The sequence below is a fragment of the Mixophyes fleayi genome, chromosome 2, assembly GCF_038048845.1.
Source record: "Mixophyes fleayi isolate aMixFle1 chromosome 2, aMixFle1.hap1, whole genome shotgun sequence".
Lineage (NCBI taxonomy): Eukaryota > Metazoa > Chordata > Amphibia > Anura > Limnodynastidae > Mixophyes > Mixophyes fleayi.
This window is the reverse complement of record NC_134403.1, coordinates 184,242,504-184,266,909: the sequence shown is the minus strand read 5'-3', so window position 1 is coordinate 184,266,909 and position 24,406 is coordinate 184,242,504. Positions and strand designations below refer to the sequence as shown.

General features: G+C 38.7%; 1 protein-coding gene across 7 annotated transcripts in view; it reads left to right on the top strand.

Moving 5' to 3' along the window:
- TEX14 (testis expressed 14, intercellular bridge forming factor) overlaps positions 1 to 24,406 on the top strand; it is a 427,022-nt gene that overhangs the window by 240,886 nt on the left and 161,730 nt on the right. For 6 of the 7 annotated variants that reach the window (XR_012688029.1, XM_075195065.1, XM_075195063.1 and 3 more), the window contains 4 exons: positions 5,874 to 6,064; positions 15,150 to 15,255; positions 15,802 to 16,547; positions 20,361 to 20,440. Coding sequence is in view for 6 of the 7 variants with exons in the window: in XM_075195065.1 (XP_075051166.1) it covers positions 5,874 to 6,064; positions 15,150 to 15,255; positions 15,802 to 16,547; positions 20,361 to 20,440 (1,123 nt within the window). In the remaining variant the exon portion in view is untranslated. The remainder of the gene's footprint in view (positions 1 to 5,873; positions 6,065 to 15,149; positions 15,256 to 15,801; positions 16,548 to 20,360; positions 20,441 to 24,406) is intronic. The other variant, XM_075195067.1, reaches the window with a different exon arrangement.

The following is a 24,406-nucleotide window of genomic DNA, read 5'->3' as shown; positions in this document are numbered from 1 at the left end:
GTCAACAATCTCATTTTCTTTCCCTTGTTTAGAACTTGTTGTAATGGTCTGTAATTTTCCTTAAATTGTCAGCAGAAAGTGTATACTGCCTTCCAGTACTTCCTTGGATAGTAGGCACTTCCAGTACACAGAGGACGTGAACAAAAGGATCAAAACACTTATCTCTTGAAGGCCAGGACAGCACATTTGTTGATTGGTTTAGTTTCATTAAGTATATCAGCACATCTTGTTCCTCCTCATTACATTGAATGATATACGCAATGTACCAGATGTTTTCATACACTGCTGCTATGTATGTTCCAGGTTGCAGATCACTTTTGTCCACATTTTTTGTGACTGTGGTCATAGTGACACTAACTTTGGTTCCTCCTGTCTTTATGTTGTCTGATGATAATCAATATATGTGTAGCTCATCATTACTAATAGGCCGAAATCTGTGATGAGAACGTGTTTGCTGTTTCTAGACGGCTATGCACCTTGGTCTTGTATTTCGTTTTGTGACACGTAAAAAAACTTTATGCCATGTACATTTTCATTTGCCCAGGTCCAAAGGCGTCAAGATGTTATGGGTTTCCACTGCCTGCAGACTGGTGCGTGTGGCTAGACATTTAACTGTCCCTCCAATGCCATCACATGTACTCTTACCATGAGATGTGTCAAAAAATTTCATTCTGCTTGAATGTTGAAGTCATCCTTATTGAAGCATAAATTAAAAACGTTTTTGCAGTTCTTGTATTCTGCACTAGTACCATCACTAAAGTAGTAAACATACTCCAATTTTGACAATAGTATTGCTAAGTGTTTCATAACTACCATAATGAAGGCATGCAAAGTTATAGCTACATGGTCATAGGTATCGCTAATAACGCACAGGCTCACACAGTTTGAAGTGTCACAATCATCTTGCCTAAAATATACAACAAGCTGACAGTCACCATGTTCTTTGGTCCACTTCAGTGACATTACTTTTAAGCTTTTTCTGGCTCCTTTTTTGTGAGACAAGAAAGGATTACAGCATATTTTCTGAAATTCTTTATATCTTAGCAGCAGAAGCTTTTCATGATGGTAGCAGACTGAGATTCAGGATCATTGGTTACTGCATTTGAAACTTCAGTTCTCAGAATCAAATTTCTTTTTCTTCATCTGAAAAGTGGTCCCAGCTATGTTATCCAATGTTTTTTGAGTAAATAGTAATATGGCAGTCCGTATGATTTTTGGATTCGGGAAGAAGAGTTCCCTTAGGGGTCCAAATTTTGTGTTGATTCCTTAATAAAAACCTGTAATACTTCAAATAAACTGGATAAAGAAGCCACGATTAGTAAATTATTTTATACATTGAAAAATCAATATTTAGTCAACTAATTGTCAGACAGTCGAGATGTTTGGCAGAAATAGTTGTTTTGACCTCCTTTCTTAACTAAAAAAAAAATCGTAGAAATCTGAGATGGGTGGTGGAAAACCCTGGTTGAACTGACATGGAACGACCCAACACAAATAATGATAGTTACATTATTTAAACCTGTCTGGTTCCTGTAAATTGCTATATTACAGACAAAACAAATTACCCTTGTCTTAGTAGTAAGAACCAATCACCGCACACAGCGAAAGGGTTACAATACAAAACCAGAAAGAATAAATTAACCTCAGAAGTTTGTTCAATGACAAAATTAAAGAATGTCAGAATATTTTTACCCACTTTCCGCCCAAATTAGTTTTAGTGGCTTAAAGTGACAGCAAATACACACATACATTTCTTAACTAAGATTACTCCCAATTTGTCCCCTTGTTATTTCTCTATCTTAGTGGGTTATCATCAAACTACAAATCAGTTATCATCTCATCACATTCTTTTTCATATTCCAAGAACTCAACTGTTTGCATCCAACATTCTATTTGACCTTTCTTGACCTTTCTTATGTATATATTGATTTTGTGTCTTCCTTAATTCTCGTAACTTATTCAGGATTGATAGTCCCCCCGGAGTCTAAACCACCCTGCTGAAATAATTTACTCTTACTCTTTAGGGTTGTCTCACCATGCATCATTTTCATAATATCCATGACACACCTGGGTCCCTTACTTGAAGTGGTGCCTGAGTTTCCCATAAATATAGAAGTATGCCCTTCCCCAGATTCAGAAAGACACCCTAATCACATATATACAGACCCTTTCTCTTATCACTTTACTTTACCTTTACCAAACAACAAATATTGCACCTTCTAAATCTTCACGTTTTATTTCTTTACACAATTTACAAGCAAATTTATTTTGATCAATTGATTTTGTACAATCAATAGCCAAAAAGAATGATCCTCTAATATAAACGTTTTTTCTCGAATTTCTACCAGCACAAATTCTGTTAACTTAATTCTTCAGTAGTTCATTTAAATATTATTGTACACTTTTTTTCAACAACAGATATTTAAACAATGAAAATATGAGAAAACATAAAAAATACAAACTATGAATCTTACCAGAACCAGAAGGGTGAGTATTCTTGAGCCTTCACATCAACTGACGACTTTTAGAAGACACAGAAATGACAGCAACCTTTTTTAGAGCAGAATAAATCTTCTACCCACCAAGGTTTTGTCGTTCCTAGTTCTGTTTCTCCTCGACTCTTTCACATTTTTCAGGTTGTTTTTTTAATCTCGCTGGCAGCCTCCAAGTAATTTTAAAGGCTATAGACCTTTTGCCACCTGTAAAATCCCTTCTAATTCAGGTATAGAGTGCGCACTAGAGAACTGATCTGAAAAACGCACACAGTTGTCTGGAATAATCCATTCTGTTTTACTGAAACTGGTATACTAATATTTATATATGGCATTCCCTCTTGTGGCTATGAGGTCTGTAGTTAATATTTTTTAATGAATTGGCTTCTACATTAACTATTTCTATGAAAGCTATATATTGCTTAATTGAAAAGATCACCCCACAATAGCCTGAATTCTCTGTGGCATGAATTCAAAACAGTTCTGGGATTAAATGCTGATTTTTTTTCAACTCCCCGCTATTTGGTGAGGTTGCATTGAAAATTTAAAACGGTAATGGCATCCAAGGCATGGAGTAGGAAAAGGAAATTGGAGAATTATACTCGCCATTAATTTCCTTTCCTTGAAATATTTCATGGCAGCCATACGTTTACCACCTATGTTCTATATTTACGTTTTCGTAGGGCAACTTGAGAAGCCAGACCAGTATGGAATGTAAGTCCATCCACTTTACACAGAAAATAACAAACAGCTACAATATTGTCTTACTCAGCTGAAAGAGGAATAAAGACACTAGTATAGAGGAGGAGTCACCTTATATGCCCTCCAGGTGTGCTTAATTTTTCCTGTCTATACTCAACTGAATAGGGAGGTAATCTATTTTAAGGGCTACCATGGAGTATTTCAAGCAAAGGAAATTATCAGTGAGTATAATTCTCCAATTTTTTGAGTTACTGTCGCTTTTCTTCAGCTTGAACCGGTCTAGCCATTCTCTTTTCAGCTCTCATTAAAAGGCGTTGTCACCCACTTAACTGCTGCTCACTGGATTTTTTTGTGCACCATTCTCTGTAATCTCTAAAGACTATTGTGCATGAAACCCAAGGAGGTCAGCAGTTTGTCAAATACTCAAATCACCCTGTCTGACATCAGTCAAGGTCAGTTAGATCACATTTCATCCCCATTCTAGTATTTGGCCTGAACCGCTTAACCATGTCTGTATGTTTTTATGCATTGACTTGCCACCACATGATTGGTTAATTAGATATTTGCATTATCCAGCAGGTGTACTTAAGAAAGTGGCCACTGAGTGTATCTTGTTATTGCAATGACGTTCTCTTTATAAATATCAGATGTTAGTTTTTATTTTAAACATGCAACATGGGCAATTGTCTTCACAGACACAGGCGCACATAATGAGGGTCAAACACATATTTATGTAGTCTTCACAATAAAACTTAGGGTATTGCAGTTAAGTTACATAATCGTTTATAGATATGACTTTAGTCATCTGTATTTAGCTATGTTAGAGATCAGCTATAAAAAGCTGTAAAAGTTTGACAGCGTCAAAGGTTTGCTCTTAGCTCATTCATATGTACATGATTAGGTTATGATACTTAACAAACGTGTAAAAAGATTAGGAGGAGTTAAAGCATTAGCCATGCTTATTAGCAGGTCTGCAGTTAGCATTTTGTCTTTCATTCACTTCTAGAATTCACTTTCCCTCAGAATATATGTAGGTCTATACAGTGGCTTGCAAAAGTATGTTTATAATACAGATTTCTCTGTATTACAAACAGATTGTTCCAGACGGTTGTTTTGTTTTTGTTTTGTTTGTTTTTATTGTGAACCAGTAGGCTCTTAAAGGGCATTTTTCGTAATTCATTATTTGCCTCCAGATTTTTTTGATTTTTTTTAAAAAACTAAAAAATGCAGCTTGCTTCAATTCCTATTATGTGTGGAAGCTCCAAGTTTACAAGAATTAAATATGTTGACCAAACAATTGGCATTCAATTAGCCTCTACTTATGAGTTATTAAAAAAGTTTGACTTTTATGGCTAAAAGACCCCCTAATTCAAATAGCATTGTTCATACTGTAAATCTGAAGGAAAGCTGTGAAAATGAAAACCATAGAACATTCTAAAAAAATTAAAGATAATGTTATAAATGGGAGGATGTGATAAGAGTGGAAGACAGGCACAGATCTTGTGCAGAACAGAGTTGTCGAGTTGGGAGATATTTTGATACAAGTGAGGAGAGGCATGTCCGTGTAATTTTGTTGACGGCCTTGTATGTTAGTAGAAGAATTTTATATTGGATTTGTTGAAATATAGGCAACCAATGTAGAGACTGACAGAATGGCTCAGTAGAGGAAGAACGGTTTGCCGCTGCGTGCAAGATAGATTGTAGGGGTTCAAGTCTGACTTTGGGAAGGACGGAATTGCAATAGTCGATGTGGGAGATGATGAGTACATGAATTAAGGTTTTTGCAGTGTCTTGTGTGAGATATGTGCGTATTCTGGAAATGTTCTTTAGATGTATGTAACATGATTTAGATATAGAATCTATGTGGGAAATAAATGATAGTTGTGAGTCAAGGATTACAACTATACAGCATGTTTGAGCTATCAAGCCAATCAGAAGCAAGTATAAAAAAAGACCTGTCTTTTTTATGGCTGTTTTGACTAAATCGTTGGCAGTTTAGCTGTTTCCACTTCAACCCATCGCCGGGATTTAACATCGCAGCCTCAAACTGCCCTATAGTTAGTATGGCGGTTTGGTGCACAAATCTCTGCTAAGCTTAATGCAATAAAAGCCATTAGAATGAAACCACATAAGTACTATTTTAAATTTACAGTTCTTCAGCTGTGGACACAATATTAAGCTTACACTACATGAGCATCTTCGATGTTGGTATATAATTGACAATGATAGTCAACTGGTGTATGATGTGATTCTTCACTACATGTGACTTCTTCAATGCATGTGAAGAAATTAACAATTAGTTCAGCTTAACTAATTTATGTCTTGTAATAGATTACCAGCCATTTGCAGCACAAGAAATGTCTCCAGTGCTTGTGATATTTTAACAGCTGCAAATAACATTCTTTGCTGATATTTGATATCTATAATGAACATGTTTGTACTGAGTTATTGGAACAGATGCTTGTAGTAAACACCCTTTGCCAGCTTCCCCCTACTATGCCTTTGTGTCATCTACATCACCTTGATGGATAACTTTTCTAGATTACTAGCTTCAGGGTTTTTTTCTTTACTTACATTCCTGGTAGAGAACACATATGCATGAACGCATGGATGTCTTTAAAAAATAAATAAAAAAATCCTACTATTGTATGATGTACAAATTATATTTTTTCTTTGTAGAGTCTCTTCCATGGAATGGATTAGATGGCCAGACTATTAGGGATGCTATGGAGTCAGGCCATTATTTATCTGTGGATCCCAGACTTTTTAAGCCATATGATTCCATAGTAAGTACAGGTATTCAGGCCAATCCTGACGAGCGGACAATGACTTTCCAGGATATTCGATATTTACTGAAGAATGATTTCAAGGTAATTAGATGACTCATAGTTAGGCTGTATTTAATTTTCATACATACATCAATGTACAAATAGCAAACATTATCTTAGAGATAACAAAAGTCAGAGTGCAAATTTAAAAAGGTCCAGATTACTATCTCAAGTTTGTAATAAATATGGTGTGTTTGTAACAAATAAAAGTGATTATGATTGTGTTTGCCAGACTGCTTTTTATGACATGCTTTGATTTCATAAGGTTACCAATGTGATATAGACATTTTATAACTTGGCTCTCCATTCCTTGTAATCTATAATTCCATCCACTTGCCTATTTAGCACTTAAATATGTGAATATTTTGGAAGCCCTTCATAAACACTAGTGGGTGTGAGGCCTTTGTTGAAAACAATTTCTTCAATTTGTCTTTGTTTATGTGCTTGTGGAATAAAGTTTGTCTGCTAAATTATTATTTTTGCTTTGTTGTACAGACAAAATTTGAGAAAGTGACAGGACTTTCTAGTTACATTGGAATAGAAATTCTTTGTTTTATAAAATCACAATTATTATTATTTATGATTTAAATTATTAATATAAGTCACAATGCACTGTGGCACACTTAAAAATGCCCACTGTAAAAGTTTAACTGACAGATTCCCCCCATATTTTGACAGTTGACACATACATTGCACCACATATTCATAGATTAAGCATTCACATTGCTTTGCGTTTCACATGCTGAGTTTGTAAATAAAGATTATACCATCTGTATATTAGTTCAATGTATGATGAGGAAGCTGCTCTACTGCCCGCATGGCAAATGAGACCCTAGAAAATCCTTATATCTCTTTAAAGCTCAAAAAGGCTTTATGTTATTTATCTATTAATTTTTATATAGCTCCATCATTTTATACTGCATGTTAGAGGAATGATAAATCATCCACTTCAGTCCCTGCTCAAGTGGAATTTACAGTCTGTATTCTCTAGCACACACTTATATTAACCTACCAGTATATTTTTGTACTGTAAGGGTAAACCAGGACACTTAGAGGAAACCCATGAAAACATACAAACCACGCAGATAGTACCCTGGTTTAAATAGAGCCCAAGGGCCCAGTGTTCTGAGTCAGCAATGCTAACCACTGGTACATGTTTGGATTCATGTAGAGTAAGGATAAAACCAGATAGCAGGTGTAATTTATTATTTTGGCAGAACCATATTGGGGTGAGTTAAAATGTGCATACAGAAGTAGGGTGGGGAGCAGTGTTCCCTCTAAGCTGAGCAATCTGGAAATGATAGAGTTAAACCTGTATCTTACTAGGAAACATCCTGCAGATTGTGAATGCAAACCTTTCGGGTGGAGCCCTCATTAGAGTGACCTTTTAACTCTTTCCTTTCCAGATTGCTCAGCTTAGAGGGAACACTGGTGGGGAGAGGGGGTTAAAATAAAGCTACCTAGCATTTGTGTGCTAAATGCAAAAGCAGACAGTTTTTTCCTTGCTTGCAAAAAACCCCAAAACATCTGTATTCCTTGCATCGCATCCTGCTTTGTCCAGATATAAAGTTGCAACATTTTGATAGATTTGTCTCATCGTGTATTTGTTATTTGCAGCAATATTACATCTGTCTTGCACTGTTTACATGTTTTGCAGACCTCTTGTGGTCTTTTATAATAGGTACCACAAGAATTCGGTTACATCAACATCATTGTGACAGCTTTTTTATGTACTGTGCATTTATGTTTGTAATGGCTATTCACATTGAATAATGTTCAGCTATCAGGATCAATCCATTGTGAGACATGTATTATAAGATTTTATTTTTGCTTTACTTTAGCATCCAACATTGATTTACTTGCTGTGCCATACACTACTACATACTAGGGATGTGCACCGGCGACTTTTGAGGTCTCGTGTTTTGTGTTTTGGATCCGGATTTTCTCGATGTTTTGGGTTCGGATTTGTTTTGCAAAACACCTGCCGAAACGTTTTGGTTCGGATTTAAGGTTTTGGATTCGGATTTTTTTTGAAAAAAACCTAAAAAGTTAAAAATCAAGTTTTTGGGCTTATTTTCACTCCTACGCTATTATTAACCTCAATAACATTCAATAACAATAATTTCAACTAATTTAAAGGCTATTCTGAACACCCAACACCTCACAATATTTTTTTTTTTTTTAGTACAAAACGTTGCAACGAGGTATCTTTCTGGACTGCGTAGAGGAGTGTTCCCCACAATACAATTAAAAACCCATCAACTGGTCTGAATTACACCCAAAAATAGTATCTGGACTGCGTAGAGTAGTGGGCACTGGGCACCACAATAAAAAATATATAGAAAACCTTCAACAGGTCTGCATTACACCCAAAAATGGTATCTGGACTGCGTAGAGGACTGGCCACTGGCCACCACAATATAATATATAGAAAACCTTCAACAGGTCAGAATTACACCCAAAAATAGTATCTGGACTGCGTAGAGTAGTGGGCACTGGGCACCACAGTAAAAAATATATAGAAAACCTTCAACAGGTCTGAATTAACCCAAAAATAGTATCTGGACTGCGTAGAGGACTGGCCACTGGCCACCACAATATAATATATAGAAAACCTTCAACAGGTCTGAATTACACCCAAAAATAGTATCTGTACTGCGTAGAGGACTGGCCACTGGCCACCACAATATAATATATAGAAAACCTTCAACAGGTCTGCATTACACCCAAAAATAGTATCTGGACTGCATAGAGGACTGGCTACTGGCCACCACAATATAATATATAGAAAACCTTCAACAGGTCAGAATTATACCCAAAAATAGTATCTGGACTGCGTAGAGTAGTGGGCACTGGGCACCACAATAAAAAATATATAGAAAACCTTCAACAGGTCTGAATTACACCCAAAAATAGTATCTGGACTGCGTAGAGGACTGGCCACTGGCCACCACAATATAATATATAGAAAACCTTCAACAGGTCAGAATTACACCCAAAAATAGTATCTGGACTGCGTAGAGTAGTGGGCACTGGGCACCACAATAAAATATATAGAAAACCTTCAACAGGTCTGAATTACACCCAAAAATAGTATCTGGACTGCGTAGAGTAGTGGGCACTGGGCACCACAATAAAAAATATATAGAAAACCTTCAACAGGTCTGAATTACACCCAAAAATAGTATCTGGACTGTGTAGAGGACTGGCCACTGGCCACCACAATATAATATATAGAAAACCTTCAACAGGTCTGCATTACACCCAAAAATAGTATCTGGACTGCATAGAGGACTGGCCACTGGCCACCACAATATAATATATAGAAAACCTTTAACAGGTCAGAATTACACCCAAAAATAGTATCTGTACTGCGTAGAGGACTGGCCACTGGCCACCACAATATAATATATAGAAAACCTTCAACAGGTCTGCATTACACCCAAAAATAGTATCTGGACTGCGTAGAGTACTGGCCACTGGCCACCACAATATAATATATAGAAAACCTTCAACAGGTCTGCATTACACCCAAAAATAGTATCTGTACTGCGTAGAGGACTGGCCACTGGCCACCACAATATAATATATAGAAAACCTTCAACAGGTCTGCATTACACCCAAAAATAGTATCTGGACTGCGTAGAGTAGTGGGCACTGGGCACCACAATAATAAAATATATAGAAAACCTTCAACAGGTGTGAAATTACACCCAATAGTAGTATCTGGACTGCGTAGAGTAGTGGGCACTGGGCACTGCTATAAAAAATATATAGAAAACCTTCAACAGGTCTGAATTACACCCAAAAGTAGTATCTGGACTGCGTAGAGTAGTGGGCACTGGGCACCACAATAAAATATATAAAAAACCTTCAACAGGTCTGCATTACACTGCACATACGGCTGCTCCTCCATCCTCTCCATCATATACATGTTGGAGTTTCAGCGTGTGAAAACCTCTTGTTTTTGATAATGTCAGTGCATTTTGAAAATTTTTTTTAATTTGCCCCACACCACTGAATGTACTTTACCTATGATACGCATTTAGTACCGAGGCCACAATATAATTAAAAAACCCTCCACGGGTCAGAATTCCACCAAAAAAGGGTATGGACTGCGTAGTGTGGTGTGCCTGGAACACAATTTTTTACAGCGCCAACAATATAATTAAAAAATTGGGCATCAACTGTCACCGTTGTTTAATATCTGATACACCTAAATATGGACTGCACAGTGGAGTGGCCCCGGTAGTAAATTTGGTGCCGGGGCCACAATACCTCCTCCAACTTCCAAGTGTAGTGTTTATAAAGACAGACAGCGTCGAAGTGTTATTAGTTGACTTTCTTAACCCTAAAATTGTCCCTGTTGCAAATATTCGTGCAATGGACAGTTACTTTTTCATTGAAAGACTCAAGCTTTCAAGTGTAGTGTTTATAAAATATAAACAACAATACAGTAGTTTTAGAGCACGTCAATACCTCTTGTTTTAAATTATGACAGGGCATTTTACTTTTGGTTTAATTTCTTGAATTTGTTTAAATTTGGTTTTACTTTTTGAACATGGCAAACGACTGTTGATTGCTCATATAATGCAAAAAAAAAAAGTTCCAAGATGGAATTGTCCTTGGGCCCTCACACCCACCCTTATGTTGTTGAAATAGGACATGCACACTTTAACAAACCAATCATTTCAGCGACAGGGCCTACAAACAACTTTGGCTGAAATGATTGGTTTGTTTGGGCCCCCACACCAAAAAAGCTATTCATCTCTCCCTGTACAGACTAAACAGGCTCTACTGAGGCAAGATGTCGTCCTCATCCTCAACCTCTGATTCCTCTCCCCCTACAGTGTGTACTTCCTCCTCATCACACATTATCAATTCGTCCCCACTGGACTCCACAACCACAGGTCCCTCTGTACTATCTGGAGGGCAGTGCTGTACTTCATTGAGGAATTGATTATTCATTTTTATAAACATCATTTTTTCAACGTTATGAGGAAGCAACCTCCTTCGCCGCTCACTGACCAGGTTCCCCGCTGCACTAAAAACTCTTTCCGAGTACACACTGGAGGGGGGACAACTCAGGTAAAATAGAGCCAGTTTGTACAGGGGCTTCCAAACTGCCTTTTTTTCCTGCCAGTAACAATATGGACTGTCTGACATGTCCACTTGGATGGTGTCAGCAAAGTAATCATCCACAATTTTTTCTATTGTGACAGCATCCAATGCAGCGAGAGTAGACATGTCTGCAATGGTTGGCAGGTCCTTCAGTCCGGACCAGATGTTATCAGCATCCCCGCCAGCGCCTCTTTTGGGAAAACTGAGCTTTTTCCTCGCAGCCATAGATGTGGAAGAAAATGAGGGTGGAGCTGTTGGCATGTCACGGTCCTCTTCAGAGGACAATCTCCTGACCAGCAGGTCTTTGCACCGCTGTAGACTTGTGTCCGCCGGAAACAGAGACGCAACATACGCTTTAAACCGAGGATCAAGCACGGTGGCCAGAATGTATTCCTCTGACTTTAAAAGAGTGACCACCCTCGGATCCTGGCAAAGCGTACGAAGGGCTACATCCACAAGAGCTACATGCTTGGTGTAATCGCAATGGCTTACCAGCTCCTCCCTCACTTTCTCCAGCTGCTTCTGCAACAGCCTGATCAGGGGAATGACCTGACTCAAGCTGGCAGTGTCGGAACTGACTTCTCGTGTGGCAAGTTCAAATGGCTGCAGAACCTTGCACAACACGGAAATCAGTCTCCACTGCGCTTGACTGAGGCGCATCCCCACTCCTTTGCCTATGTCGTAGGTGGCTGTGTAGGCCTGAATGGCCTTTTGCTGCTCCTCCATCCTCTGCAGCATATAGAGGGTGGAGTTCCAGCGCATCACAACCTCTTGTTTGAGGTGATGGCAGGGCAGGTTCATGCTTTTTTGATGTGCCTCTAGTCTGCGGTAGGCACTGGCTGAATGCCGAAAGTGTCCAGCAATTTTGCGCGCCACCGCAAGCATCTCCTGCACACCCCTGTCACTCTTGAGGTAATGCTGCACCACCAAATTAATGGTGTGGGCAAAACATGGGACGTGCTGGAAACTGCCCATATTTAATGCCCGCACAATGTTACTGGCATTGTCTGACACCACAAATCCCCATGAGAGTCTAAGTGGGGTAAGCCACTGGGAGATAATTTCCCTCAGTTTCTCTAATATGTTGTCAGCGTTGTGCCTCTTATTAAAGCCTGTAATACACAATGTTGCCTGCCTTTGCACGAGCAGCCATTTTGTAGATGCTGCTGCTGATTCAGCTGTTGCTGTTGCTGCGGAAGGGGATGCATCTACCCAGTGGGCTGTCACAGTCATATAGTCCTTCGTTTGCCCAGAACCACTTGTCCACATGTCCGTGGTTAAGTGGACAGTGGGTACAACCGCATTTTTTAGAGCACTGAGGACACTTGATCGTACTTCTCTGTACATTTTTGGTATCGCCTGCCTAGTGAAGTGGAATCTCGACAGGATTTGGTACTGGGGACACAATACCTCCATCAACCCTCTAAATCCCACTCCACTGATGGCGGACACCGGGCGCACGTCTAACACCAACATTGCAGTTACAGCCGCAGTTATATGCTTTGCAATAGGGTGACTACTTTCGTATTTTGTGGTCATGGCAAACGACTGTTGGACGGTCAATTGTTTTGTGAAAGACTTAGCGGTCTTACGACTTCCCCTCTGGGAAGATGACCGACCAACAGCAGCAGTGGCAGTAGTAGGCGTACCGCTGCAGGATTCCTCGGATGAATCCCGTATTGAGGAGGACTCAGTCTGGCTGCTGACTTGGGCTGCAGGACTGAATCTGATGGAGATTGTGGAGGAAGTTGACGAGGAGGGTGTTGCTGGTGTGTATCCAACTGGACCACGGGATTTATGTGTCCCTGTACCGATGAGGGTCCTAGCCCCAGTTCCTGAACTAACCACTGAGCTATGAAGGTTATTCAGGTGACGTATAAGGGAGGATGTTCCTAGGTGGGCAAGATCCTTACCCCTGCTTATTTGAGCTTTACATAAGCTACATATGGCCATACATTGGTTGTCTGGATTTGGATAAAAATAACTCCAGACCGAAGAGGTGCATTTTTTGGTCTTCTGACCAGGCATGACGATGGGCTTTTTCATCCCATGGACATCAGCTGTTCCCCCCCCCTGGTGCCTAATTTACAATAACCACATCACCATCCTCATCATCAAGTTCCTCCACAGCGCCAGCTACATCATCAATAGGCTCCTCCCGAGCCACCTCTTCCCGTACAGTGATGGGAAGGTCAGGCTTGACAACCACCAACACCCTTGGACTCGCCTTGAGGATTTGTGATAATTTCTCTTTAGAAGGCAGAGTTGTTTGCTGTTTTGTTGCTGACAGCATAACTCTCTTCAATTTTTTGTAGGGGGGGGGAGGAGGAGGAGGGATAAGATCCGTGGGTGAAGCTGAACCACTAGTCATGAACACGGGCCAGGGCCTAAGCCGTTCCTTGCCACTCCGTGTCGTAAATGGCATATTGGCAACTTTACGTTTCTCCTCAGATGATTTTAAGTTTCTCTATTTGCTACTTTTTCTTAACTTGGGCTTTTTGGATTTTACATGCCCGGTACTACGAGATTGGGCATCGGGCTTGGAAGACGACGTTGATGGCATTTCATCGTCTATGTCATGACTAGTGGCAGCAGCTTCAGCATTAGGAGGAAGTGGGTCTTGATCTTTCCCTACTTTATCCTCCAAATTTTTGGTCTCCATTATATGTAGCACAAGATACTGCAGAATGTGTGAACTTGGTAATATTGCAGTACCAATGGACTTATACTGCTGGATTGGTTTTGCAAATTTGGTTATAATTATATTTTTTTTTTTAAATTTTTATTTTTATTTTTTTTTATAACTTTTTTTTTTATTTTTTAAAAATTTGGGAATAATGGGGAAATAACTATGCCCTTAGAAGCACAGAGCACAGGACACAGCACCACTGGACTGAACAGGACACAGCACAGGACCCAGCAGCACTACGGAACTCAGCAGGACAGAGCACAGGACACAGCACCACTGGACTGATACTGCAGAATGTGTGAACTTTGTAATATTGCAGTACCACTGGACTTTTACTGCTGAATGTGTGAACTTGGTAATATTGCAGTACCAATGGGCTTATACTGCTGGATTGGTTTTGCAAATTTGGTTATAATTATATTTTTTTTTAAAAAAAATTATTTTTATTTTTTTTATAACTTTTTTTTTATTTTTTAAAAACTTGGGAATAATGGGGAAATAACTATGCCCTTAGAAGCACAGAGCACAGGACACAGCACCACTGGACTGAACAGGACACAGCACAGGACCCAGCAGCACCACTGACCTCAGAAGGACAGAGCACAGGACACAGCACCACTGGACTGAGCACAGCACAGCACAACACAGCACAGCACAGCACTGAACTGAACAGCACGAGATATAGCAGGACAGAGGACCACCTAACACACCCTCCCTCTACCCTGATCAATGCCCGAGTGAAGATGGCGGCGACTAGCGGGGAATTTATAGGATCCAAGTATCGCGAGATCCGACAACGGGATTATGAGTCAGAGCCTCAGTTTCAGATTTGAATTTGGCGCCAATACCCGGATCTGTCTCGGATCCGACTCGGATCGGCAACGTTCGGGTGGGCTTGGATTTCATAAATCCGAGTGCGCTCATCTCTACTACATACTCTTTCTTTGTCTCGCTCACTCTCTTTAAGTTGTAAACTGTGCCAATGTTGACTCTAATTGTAATAGTTGAAAAAAGAAAAACCTGCATTTATCCTGCTTATCTGTCCACACTTTCAGTTAAAGACTATTCCTCTCAGTTTCCTGTGCTACTCACTGCTATTTTCATAACATTATAGATTGGTGGTCAGAGGATGAGAAACAAGTATTTTGCATTTAAATGTGAAGCGAGTAACTTTAGGTTCAAAATATGTATATTTTCAGTTTAACAACCGCTAGCTGTTCTATTTATAGTTATTTCTGTCTTTACAAGTTTTTTGTTCACTTCCATCTTGATCACTTTCTGGTACTCCTATTTTATTATTATTGATGATACTTACAGCATATTCTGGATACAGTTGCTTGTACAAAAAACGCTCCTGGAAATGTGATCATAGAAGTAGACAGAGATGGCAGCCTGCAGAACGCAGACCAGGCATTTCCAGTTGGTATGTCGATTTTTGTTATTATTAAGTACAAATTATTTATTTTAATTAATCACGGTTTATTATTGAGACCTAGGTAAATTAATTGACCTGTCCAAAGACAAGGCACTGGTGATTATTTCTGTCATTTAAGCTTATTTGATAACATAGTGCATTTTGTTTCAGAGGTATAACATGCACTAGGCCAATTAAAGTTAATAATGATTGGCTTTTAAGATTGCCATATTATTAAACAAGCCTTTTGTTATCTTTTTTTATTTAAAAAAAAAAAAAAATCAGTGAAAATGCTGCATTCATTTTTTTGCATTTACAGAGTTTTATTCGGAAGTTGGCAGAGTGCTCCAAAACACTAGTAATAGCATATATCCAACACATTTATGTTTGATATATGGTTTTACTAGGGTTGAAAACACAAGTAAAATGCTAATGGGTGTGAGGCCTATGTTTGTTGTAAAGAAAATAAAAAAAAAGTTTTTCAGTTTGTAATTGTTCATGTGCTTTTGCAGTACAGTTCATGTGTTAAACTATTATTTCTTCTCTGTTATACAGACACATTTGAGAAAGTGACAGGATGTCCTAATTTCAATAGAATAGAAACTGTCTCTGTGACTAAGTCTAGATCTGACACCTTGTTTGTGATGACAGAAAAAGCCAATACACTAGACATTGACATAAACTCACTAGAGAAGGAAGATCAAAGCAAAACTGAAGATTTCTATCCACAAGATGTTGGCAACCTTTCAGCCACATTATCACTAATCAGTGTTTCTGAGACAGACACAAGTTCTAATTCAGAGGAGGAAGACACTGATTGTGAAAAAGCAGAACTAAATGACAATATGTGGGCTGAATTACAAACACTGGAGAATAAATTAACTTCAATCCAGATTCATAACAGATCCACTCTCGACAATCTTACATATATACAGAAGTTTCTACAAGAGAACAAGATAATCCTTAATTGTACGGAAGAAGCAAGTCAACAATCTGAAAGTGTCCATGTGAAAGAACCTGAAGGACTATCAAATGAGTGTCCTCCTCACAAGAGTACAGATGAGGTTGATAACATGGTCCCAATTTTCAAGGTTAAATCGTATGCTGGATCGTCTGCTATAGGCCCACCACTTCGGTATATGCCCCCTGACATTGCATCATGTTCCAAGGCTGATTTTACTCAAGCTGATATGCAGAGGAAAACACAAACCAAGTGTAGTGTTGATATAAGGAAGAAAGAATGGTTTAGTCCTCATAGTTTATTCAAAGTGAAAAATCTCTGCAAACCATCTAATGGCCAGGTGATGAATAGTAAATAATGTTTATTTACTACTTATTTACATAAAAAAAAATTTTTTGGTAATATTTAGTTTGCCACTACTAATTCAAACTAAGAGTTTAGAGTGCACTTCTTAGTGTCTAACTTGAAAGACAGAGTAGAGATGTGGTTAGCGTAAAGTTAGAAAGAAAGAAAGGTTCCTCCGCCTAGTGAACCTAGAAAGGAGCTGGGGATTGTAAGAGGTAATAATGTGTAAGTGATGGAATGAATGTTATCAATAAAACAATGTAACCAGTTTAAAATGTGTCTAAAATGTTACCCTAAGTATAGAGGTGGAGGAGTGTAAGGCAGTAGGAACAGGTAGGCATGGAGGGGATAAGTTGTGGTAAATATGGAGAGGTGTTTTGGAAGTGACAGACTAGAAGTTGTAGGGTAGGGTGAAATCTGGATATATAAGTAAGTAGTAATGAGGATAGATCAAATGAAACAAGTGGAATAGATTGTAGGTACTAGTAAAACCAAGGAAGAAGTAGCTTCAAGTTTGAGATAGTAACTGAGATATTATGTATGCAGAGCAGTTACGGTAAATAGTAAGTTAAAAACAAGTGAAAAGTGATTCAGTCATGAAATAAGTAAATCAATAAATAAATCAAACTGTTAGGGAGTGTAGATTTTGTCACAATTGTGTTTCACCATATTCCGTGGCTTTCTCAGTGGATTGTTCCTCAGTAAGTTCAGGAAACAGAATCCACTGAGGAATCCACGGAACACCTCTGCAATGTGCTGTTTAAAGTAAAACAAAATTAATATTATAATTAAAATATTGCCAGCATTTCTCCACCCCCAGCACCTGACTGCTTCTGTGAATTCCCTTGCCATAGTAATAACTGGCTCTATTTTGGTCAATATCTGGCTGGTAGCCCTTGAGAGAGGGAGATCATTGCTTTTTACCCTCCCCCATCCTAGAATCTATGAACCCCACACTGAAATTTAGTGGGAGATTTCTTATAGCCCTTGGGCTGTGGGCCTTTGGTAATGAACACCATTTGTTCCAGTATAATTTCCTTAAGACCTCTGTTTATAATTCCATTAAAAAAATAATTAAATAAACGTTATTTGATTTAAATACTCCAGATTCCCCAAATCCAAATTCACTCCATTACATTTATTTAAAAAAATATTCCTCTCTTCTTTCTTTCATGATCTGCACAAATTGGAGAAAATCAATCCTCATAAAATATTATCTACCACCAAACTATTGCAAGCAGCCATTGTGGGAAAACATTTTTGTTTAAATATCCTTCTATGCCAGTTATAAAACTTTGGTGGGGGTACATCTATTGAGCAGAATCTTGGTATTTAGCCTGCTTGATTGAACAAATAGTGGAATAAGGCGATAGAACTCCCCACCAAATTTATATAATAGATACGGGAGTGGATTTATGCAAAAAATAACAAAAATATTAAAAACTCCTGTAATTAGGAATTTTCCACTGTTCTTCTAAAAATTGCTAGTTGAAGCTTTATCTATAACATACAAAATAGCACTTCGCATAGGCGCTAATGTTGAAATCACTAGAATATGCGACATTCATATATGAATGTCTTCACATAGAGGTTGTTATGTTATTACCATATAAATATAGGGATTGGATACAACAGTATAACAATATAAAATCAATAACAAACCAAAAAAAGAACAACAAGGAGAGAGTAATTATCAACCATTTAGTCCATTTGTCCACACAAGCTGTTCCGCAATAATTGCTTTGGGTGGTAAATTATTATGGAACGTCAATGGTTAGTTCATATCAGGATTGAATTTTCTCCTATAGGACTTCTTCTCTTATGTAGATATCCTCAGGGGATGTCATCACACCACATATATTGAGAAGAAAATAAAAATTCTCATAGTGTATTATCCTTTAAAGGACTTTTATTAAAAAACAAATTGTAGCAGTATAAAAACATAAATATAACAATCCTGGACTAGTGTAAATGGCTGCTTACCAGAGCAAGCAGAAGATCAATGCACATAACAAGATCTGAAACGGGAAACAGTCAATAGAGGTTACTTATTATGCCATTTTGCTCCACTAAATCCAAAGTTAGCTTGGAGCATATGCTAGGTAGTATCACGGCTATGAGGGTGTTTTGCAGATCCCGTGTCAGACGTGGAACTACAGGTGACAAGTAACTTAATAGTAGCTCTTACAGCGAGATGCAGCGATCTTACCCAGCCAGACGTAAAGGTGAACCAATAGATAAGGCACAGGTTTAGCAACAACTCACGATACTCGTTCAGCATGCAGATGAATAGCGGAGAGGAGTTCCGGCTTGCAGGTGAACAGCGGTGAGGAGTTTGTAGCTTGCAGATGAACAGCGGTAAGGAGTTACAACTTGCAGGTGAACAGCGGTGAGGAGTTTGCAGCTTGCAGGTGAACAGCGGTGAGCAGTTTGCAGCTTGCAGGCGAACAGCGGTGAGGAGTTTGCAGTTTGCAGGTGAACAGCGGTAAGGAATATAGTCCAGCAAGCAGGTAACGGACACACGGAAGGAAAAGGTACACAGCCAGATCCAAATGCAACCAGAGTAACACGAAGAACAGGCAATGAGCCCATAACCATGGGAGGTTAATATAGTGCTCCAGGACCAATGAGGTTCGGGAGGAGGTCCAGATCACAGTAGCCAGGAACACCTGTGAAAGTAATGTCTCTGAGGCAGAAGCAAGCAGACTCATGGTTCTTAAAGGGAAAGTCACAGCCCTGGCACCTAACTATGGGACCGGCGTGTGACAGGTAGATAGCAATACACCTCCTGATAATCTATTGTTAGAGATCATCATAATGCAATTGCAGGCTAGCTATTAGTACTGAGCTCTGCTATTTCTCTGTAATAGCTCACTACTACCATACAATACCAAACGTGGTATATGGATTGGCTATCTAGTACTTATTCTCTGGAGGAATTGATTGATCTACATGTGCATATTTCACCTACCGAATAAGCAACAATATTCCTCATAATATAGTGAATTAATTGGTGCATCCAGCTGATTTTAATCCACACATTGTTTGTTTTAACAAGTATATTTCTTTATATATCGCTGTTTTTTTAAAATTTAACAACAATAAAAGTCAATTTTTAATTCATGTTACATGATATCTTTACTCAATCAAATTGAGATCTCTAGTAACACAGGGAACAGCCAGATCTCTCCAGGTTTTGCTCCTCCTCAGTTGACAACACCTTGGCAGATTAACGCCTAGACATAACCCAGTGGTCGAAGTGGTGGTGTATATGCTGGTATGCCAGCCACCACTTCTCTTACTGCTTTCATTGTTAAACTATCAAATTCCATTCACTTAAGTTCCCATTAAATTTTTAATACCACCACTTGTAAATGTCCACTTTGACCACTTGGCATACCCATAAAATTGGACACAATGGCGGGAATTCAATTCCCCTCCCGAAGTACCACAGTGCTAAATCTATTACCGTTATTACGGTAGTTTTAACCCGGCTTCATGCTCGCAGCTCAGGGAGCTGCGAGCAAAAAGCCGGCGTTAGAATTACCGTAATAATGGTAATTGCGCGCACTATTACCGTAATAACGGTAATAATGAGCAGGCCGCAGCCAATTGAATACCCTCTATGGCTTAAAAATAGGTGCATTAAGAAGAAAAATTGTTCCATGTTCAGAAATAGCCAATTGTGTAACATAGTTGAATATGTTTTAGAAGCATGTACATAAAGAAATACCACAATGTTCATCAACTGTGATTTCTTGTGAATGAGAATAATAATAATAATATATTTCTTTATTGTTTATTATAGATTTACACTCCGTTTAATGAAAGAAGCTCAAAGAACTCTAATATCTGTAAACATGATGATGAAGGGATTGTGACAAACCGGTGGGTTCCAGTTATTCAACATTGATATATCAAAAGTAGAGTAAAATAATTGTGCACTGTGGGGGGGCATTTATGAAAACCGATACACATGTACCCATATAAAAGTGCTCATAGTAACTAACCAGCTTCAAGTTATACTTTTAAGGTGTGTTTACTAGAGTCTGAGCACCTTATTTTTATCATTCTTCACATCATTCATTATCTCCTAATTATCCTGGATATTTTCAGTTTTAAAGTAGATGCAATACAGCAGCCTGTAATCAGATCATCGTAAAGCTATCTACAAAACAGAGTATTCCTTGAAAAGAGTGTGCTGATCTTGTGGGATAGAATGACCTGTCAGCTCATGTATCAAGTTAGTGAGGACAAGGCTGTACAGACAAGGTAGTGTTATTATGTGAGGAGAGAAATGGAGGCAAGCAGGATGTCACAGACTGAGAGCTAGTTAGTGAAAGAGCAGTAGGGAAGCACAGAGTAGGGTTGACAGGGTTCTTTGAAGCTGATTAGTGATCAAACACATCTGTATATGAAAGAAAATTCACACAAGAAAATTGTTATCTATGGTTTACACAATGAAAGCAGATGTGTGATTGGTGGCTATAGATTGTCTGTTTATGTTTAATGCAGTGACACATTTATTTACTTGACATATGCCTTAAATTCCAATTTTTAATAGTTTTTAAGAAGAAATTACATTTTGGAGAGAAGTCTAGGACAGGACCAAATAAGTAGTTAATGTGTATAGCTCCCATTTAAATATAACATTTTAAAACACAGCATTAACAATGATCACACATGACTATATAAACAAATCTTTGAAAATAATTTGAAAAGCAGAGACAATTTTCACATTCGCACAAATATGCAGTGCTTGTAAAGTATAATAGAATGCACCTACCTCTTGGTATATTACAATTCTATAATCCTCAGCAAACAATATAATATATTATAAACAATCCGTTTGACTAAATGGCACCATAGTAATGTCTCTCTGTCGGTCTTATATAGTATATAACTCGACAAAGGTGTGCAAGTGAATAGTCAATTCTCCCTGTAGTTTAGGAATGCTGGGTTTGGTCATCACTATTATCCATGAGTTAGACTTGACCATGAGCAGGTACAAACTTTACGTCTGAAACACAGAGTACTGCACGTATCTGTTGGGGAACTCCTTTACTGTACATTGACTACGTGCATCCGCCCCTTTACCACACCGTTCCACCCCTGAAATCGTAAGCTGTTGTAAGTGTCATTTGAGCTTGAAGATGAACTGGATGTTGTAGCATTCACTGGTGTATGCTTTGCTTGTGGATATTCGCAGAACGATTTTACGCAAAATTCGTAACATACCGTCATTTACGCTCCTTAATGATTCAGGCCCCCAGTGAGCAGCAGTTCTGTGAGCGAAAATGCTTTGTTAATGAGAGATGTCAGTAGAGAGTGGCCAGACTGGTTCAAGCTGGGAGGAAGATGACAGTAAGTCAAATAACGATGCATTACAACAGTGCTGTGCAGAAGAGCATCTCAGAACACACAACACTTCAAACATTGAAATGAATGGGCTACAGCAGCAAATGACCAAGAGTTGCAGTACTGTAAGCTTAGAACAAACAACTGAGACTACAGTGGGCACCAAAACTGGATAGTTGAAGATTGGAAAAAAAAAAGCCTGATATAATGAATCTCGATTTCTGCTGCAACATTCAGGTGGTAGGGTCATAATTTGATGTAAACAACATCCATCCTGATGTGTAAAAATAGTAAGGTTATAACATACCTGGGGAACACTATTATTTTGGCGGTTCATTCAGGAATGGTTGTGATGCCTTCACCCAGTCGCTGGCAATTTGTAGTTTGGCTGCGTTGCAAATATGGCAAATCAGTTTATTAGGAGACTTGTTAACAGATCTAAATGATTGGCAGAGAAGTATAAATAGAGGATCTTTGGGTAGTTGTTTGTTAGTAATCAGATTTAATAAGTCACCTAGTTAATTTAAACTAGTTAGAGAAACATCTTATTCCATGTAATTAGGTGCGGTGTGGGGTTATGTACTAAAAAATGTTTAGAGGGGAATTGACACAGTGGGTAGGGCAAAAATAGAGAGCACACAGGGGAAAAAGGGAGGTATTGTGTTTATTACAGACCAGATGACTCAATGGTTGGGATTAAATAGTTCTAGATGTGACTTTTAGGATAGGTTAGATAATCCAGGCTCCACCCTCACAGATCCCACATTGAGGGGAGCAGACTAGGCAAGTGGACTCCCCACTTGGATGTGAAAAATAGTGTATAGCAAGGCATGAGAATAAATAGTACAAATCTGATAATAACCAATTTAACATTTGGGATTTAGTAAACAAACATTAGAGGAGATTGAGCGGTTTGGGCATGAAAATGCAGGAAGCATTTAAGTGTTAAAAAATGTCATTGTGTCGGTGTCTCTCTCAACATCCTGGACAATGTAAATGAGCTGGGGGATTAATATGCCTACTTAAGACAACAGCCACGGGGGTGGGGGGGACCAGCAATAACAACTGCAGCAAGACATTAAAACCTGCTTCTAATATGGGACAAATCTTTCTACATGTGGTGCTTTAAATAAAATAAACATAAGCCTAGACAAATCCCAGTAGCCAGTTATTCAGAGCAACTAAAAATATATTTCTGGCTTCTTAACATGAGTACAATTTTTCTATGGCTCCTCAAAATGAGAAACTGGCTACTAGATTTAACTGCCTGGTTTTGAGTTCTACATCATTTATCCACCTCATCCATATCCATCCACATTGCTTCTCGACCTTTTGGCTAAGATCAAGTGAGTACCTATCCAGGTAAGGTGTGCTGACGACCCTGAATGGGCCATGGGAAAACTTGATCTGGCCAGAACGTGAAAGGGAAGTTTCCATTTACAAGGCAGCGCCGTTTTAAATTTAAGCTGCAAAGGCGCCAATCTCCCGTGAGTTACATTTACCCCCTAGTGGTTCTTTTGTGTTTATACTACCTATTGAAAGGAAGTCAATTAGGAAGTGGAATACAGGATCAAAACAATAGGTGTCTAGGATCTGCATAACTTAAGCTATTCTCCTCACAAAGGGTCTGCTCAGCCTAATTACCTGCTACTGGGCTAATTGACCAAATGTTTTAAAAAGGAAACAAACTAGTTATCTGAGGAGAAAATCATGTTCACTTCTGTCTCTTCACTTTTTTTAAAAAAAAAAATTAAGTTTTTACTTATTTTTTCAAGCACTTGGGATGAAAGCACGCTTTTCAGGCATTCAATTAAAAAAAAATCATTTATCCACCTCATGATAATAAACCTTCCTTCTTGTGCTACAGAATGACCATGTAACTGTTTCACATTGTTATTAGTAGCAAGATGAGCTGTCAATATTATTTCAAATAAAAAGCTTGAGTGGAGTATGCAGTGTTTTCAGATGATATCTTGGCAGACCAGCAGTTTAGTCATCCCACTGCTGTTAACTAAATTTAAACTTTTTTTTTTTTTTAATAGTAGCTTCTCCAGTAATTCCCAGCCTCCTGAAACTGGATTTCTGTCTGTTTTCTTAGCACAATGAGAAACAATTTAGCTCACAGCAAACAATAACACATCCAGCCTTAAGAAAGTCACTGCTCCTCGCACTATCATCCTGACTAATCTGTCCGGGAACTAGTAGTGCGGGTGCATCTGGTTATAGCAACGTATGATAATACTATATTAACCCAGCAACAGGAGCCCCTGTGACATTGATACATACCAGTGGCATCCCTCTTAAATCTAAGATACTCGCAAAGCTTTCTACACATCGCATGGTGTCGACGCCCTTCTGTATGCCAGTGCACACTTCCTCCGGGTCCCTGGGCATGAATCCCTTCTGTTTCCTAAGGAAGCCCCACAACTGATCCCTGACAAAAAAAGGAGCATCCCACCCACTGTGCCTATCAAACACGGCAAAGAAACCTACAGA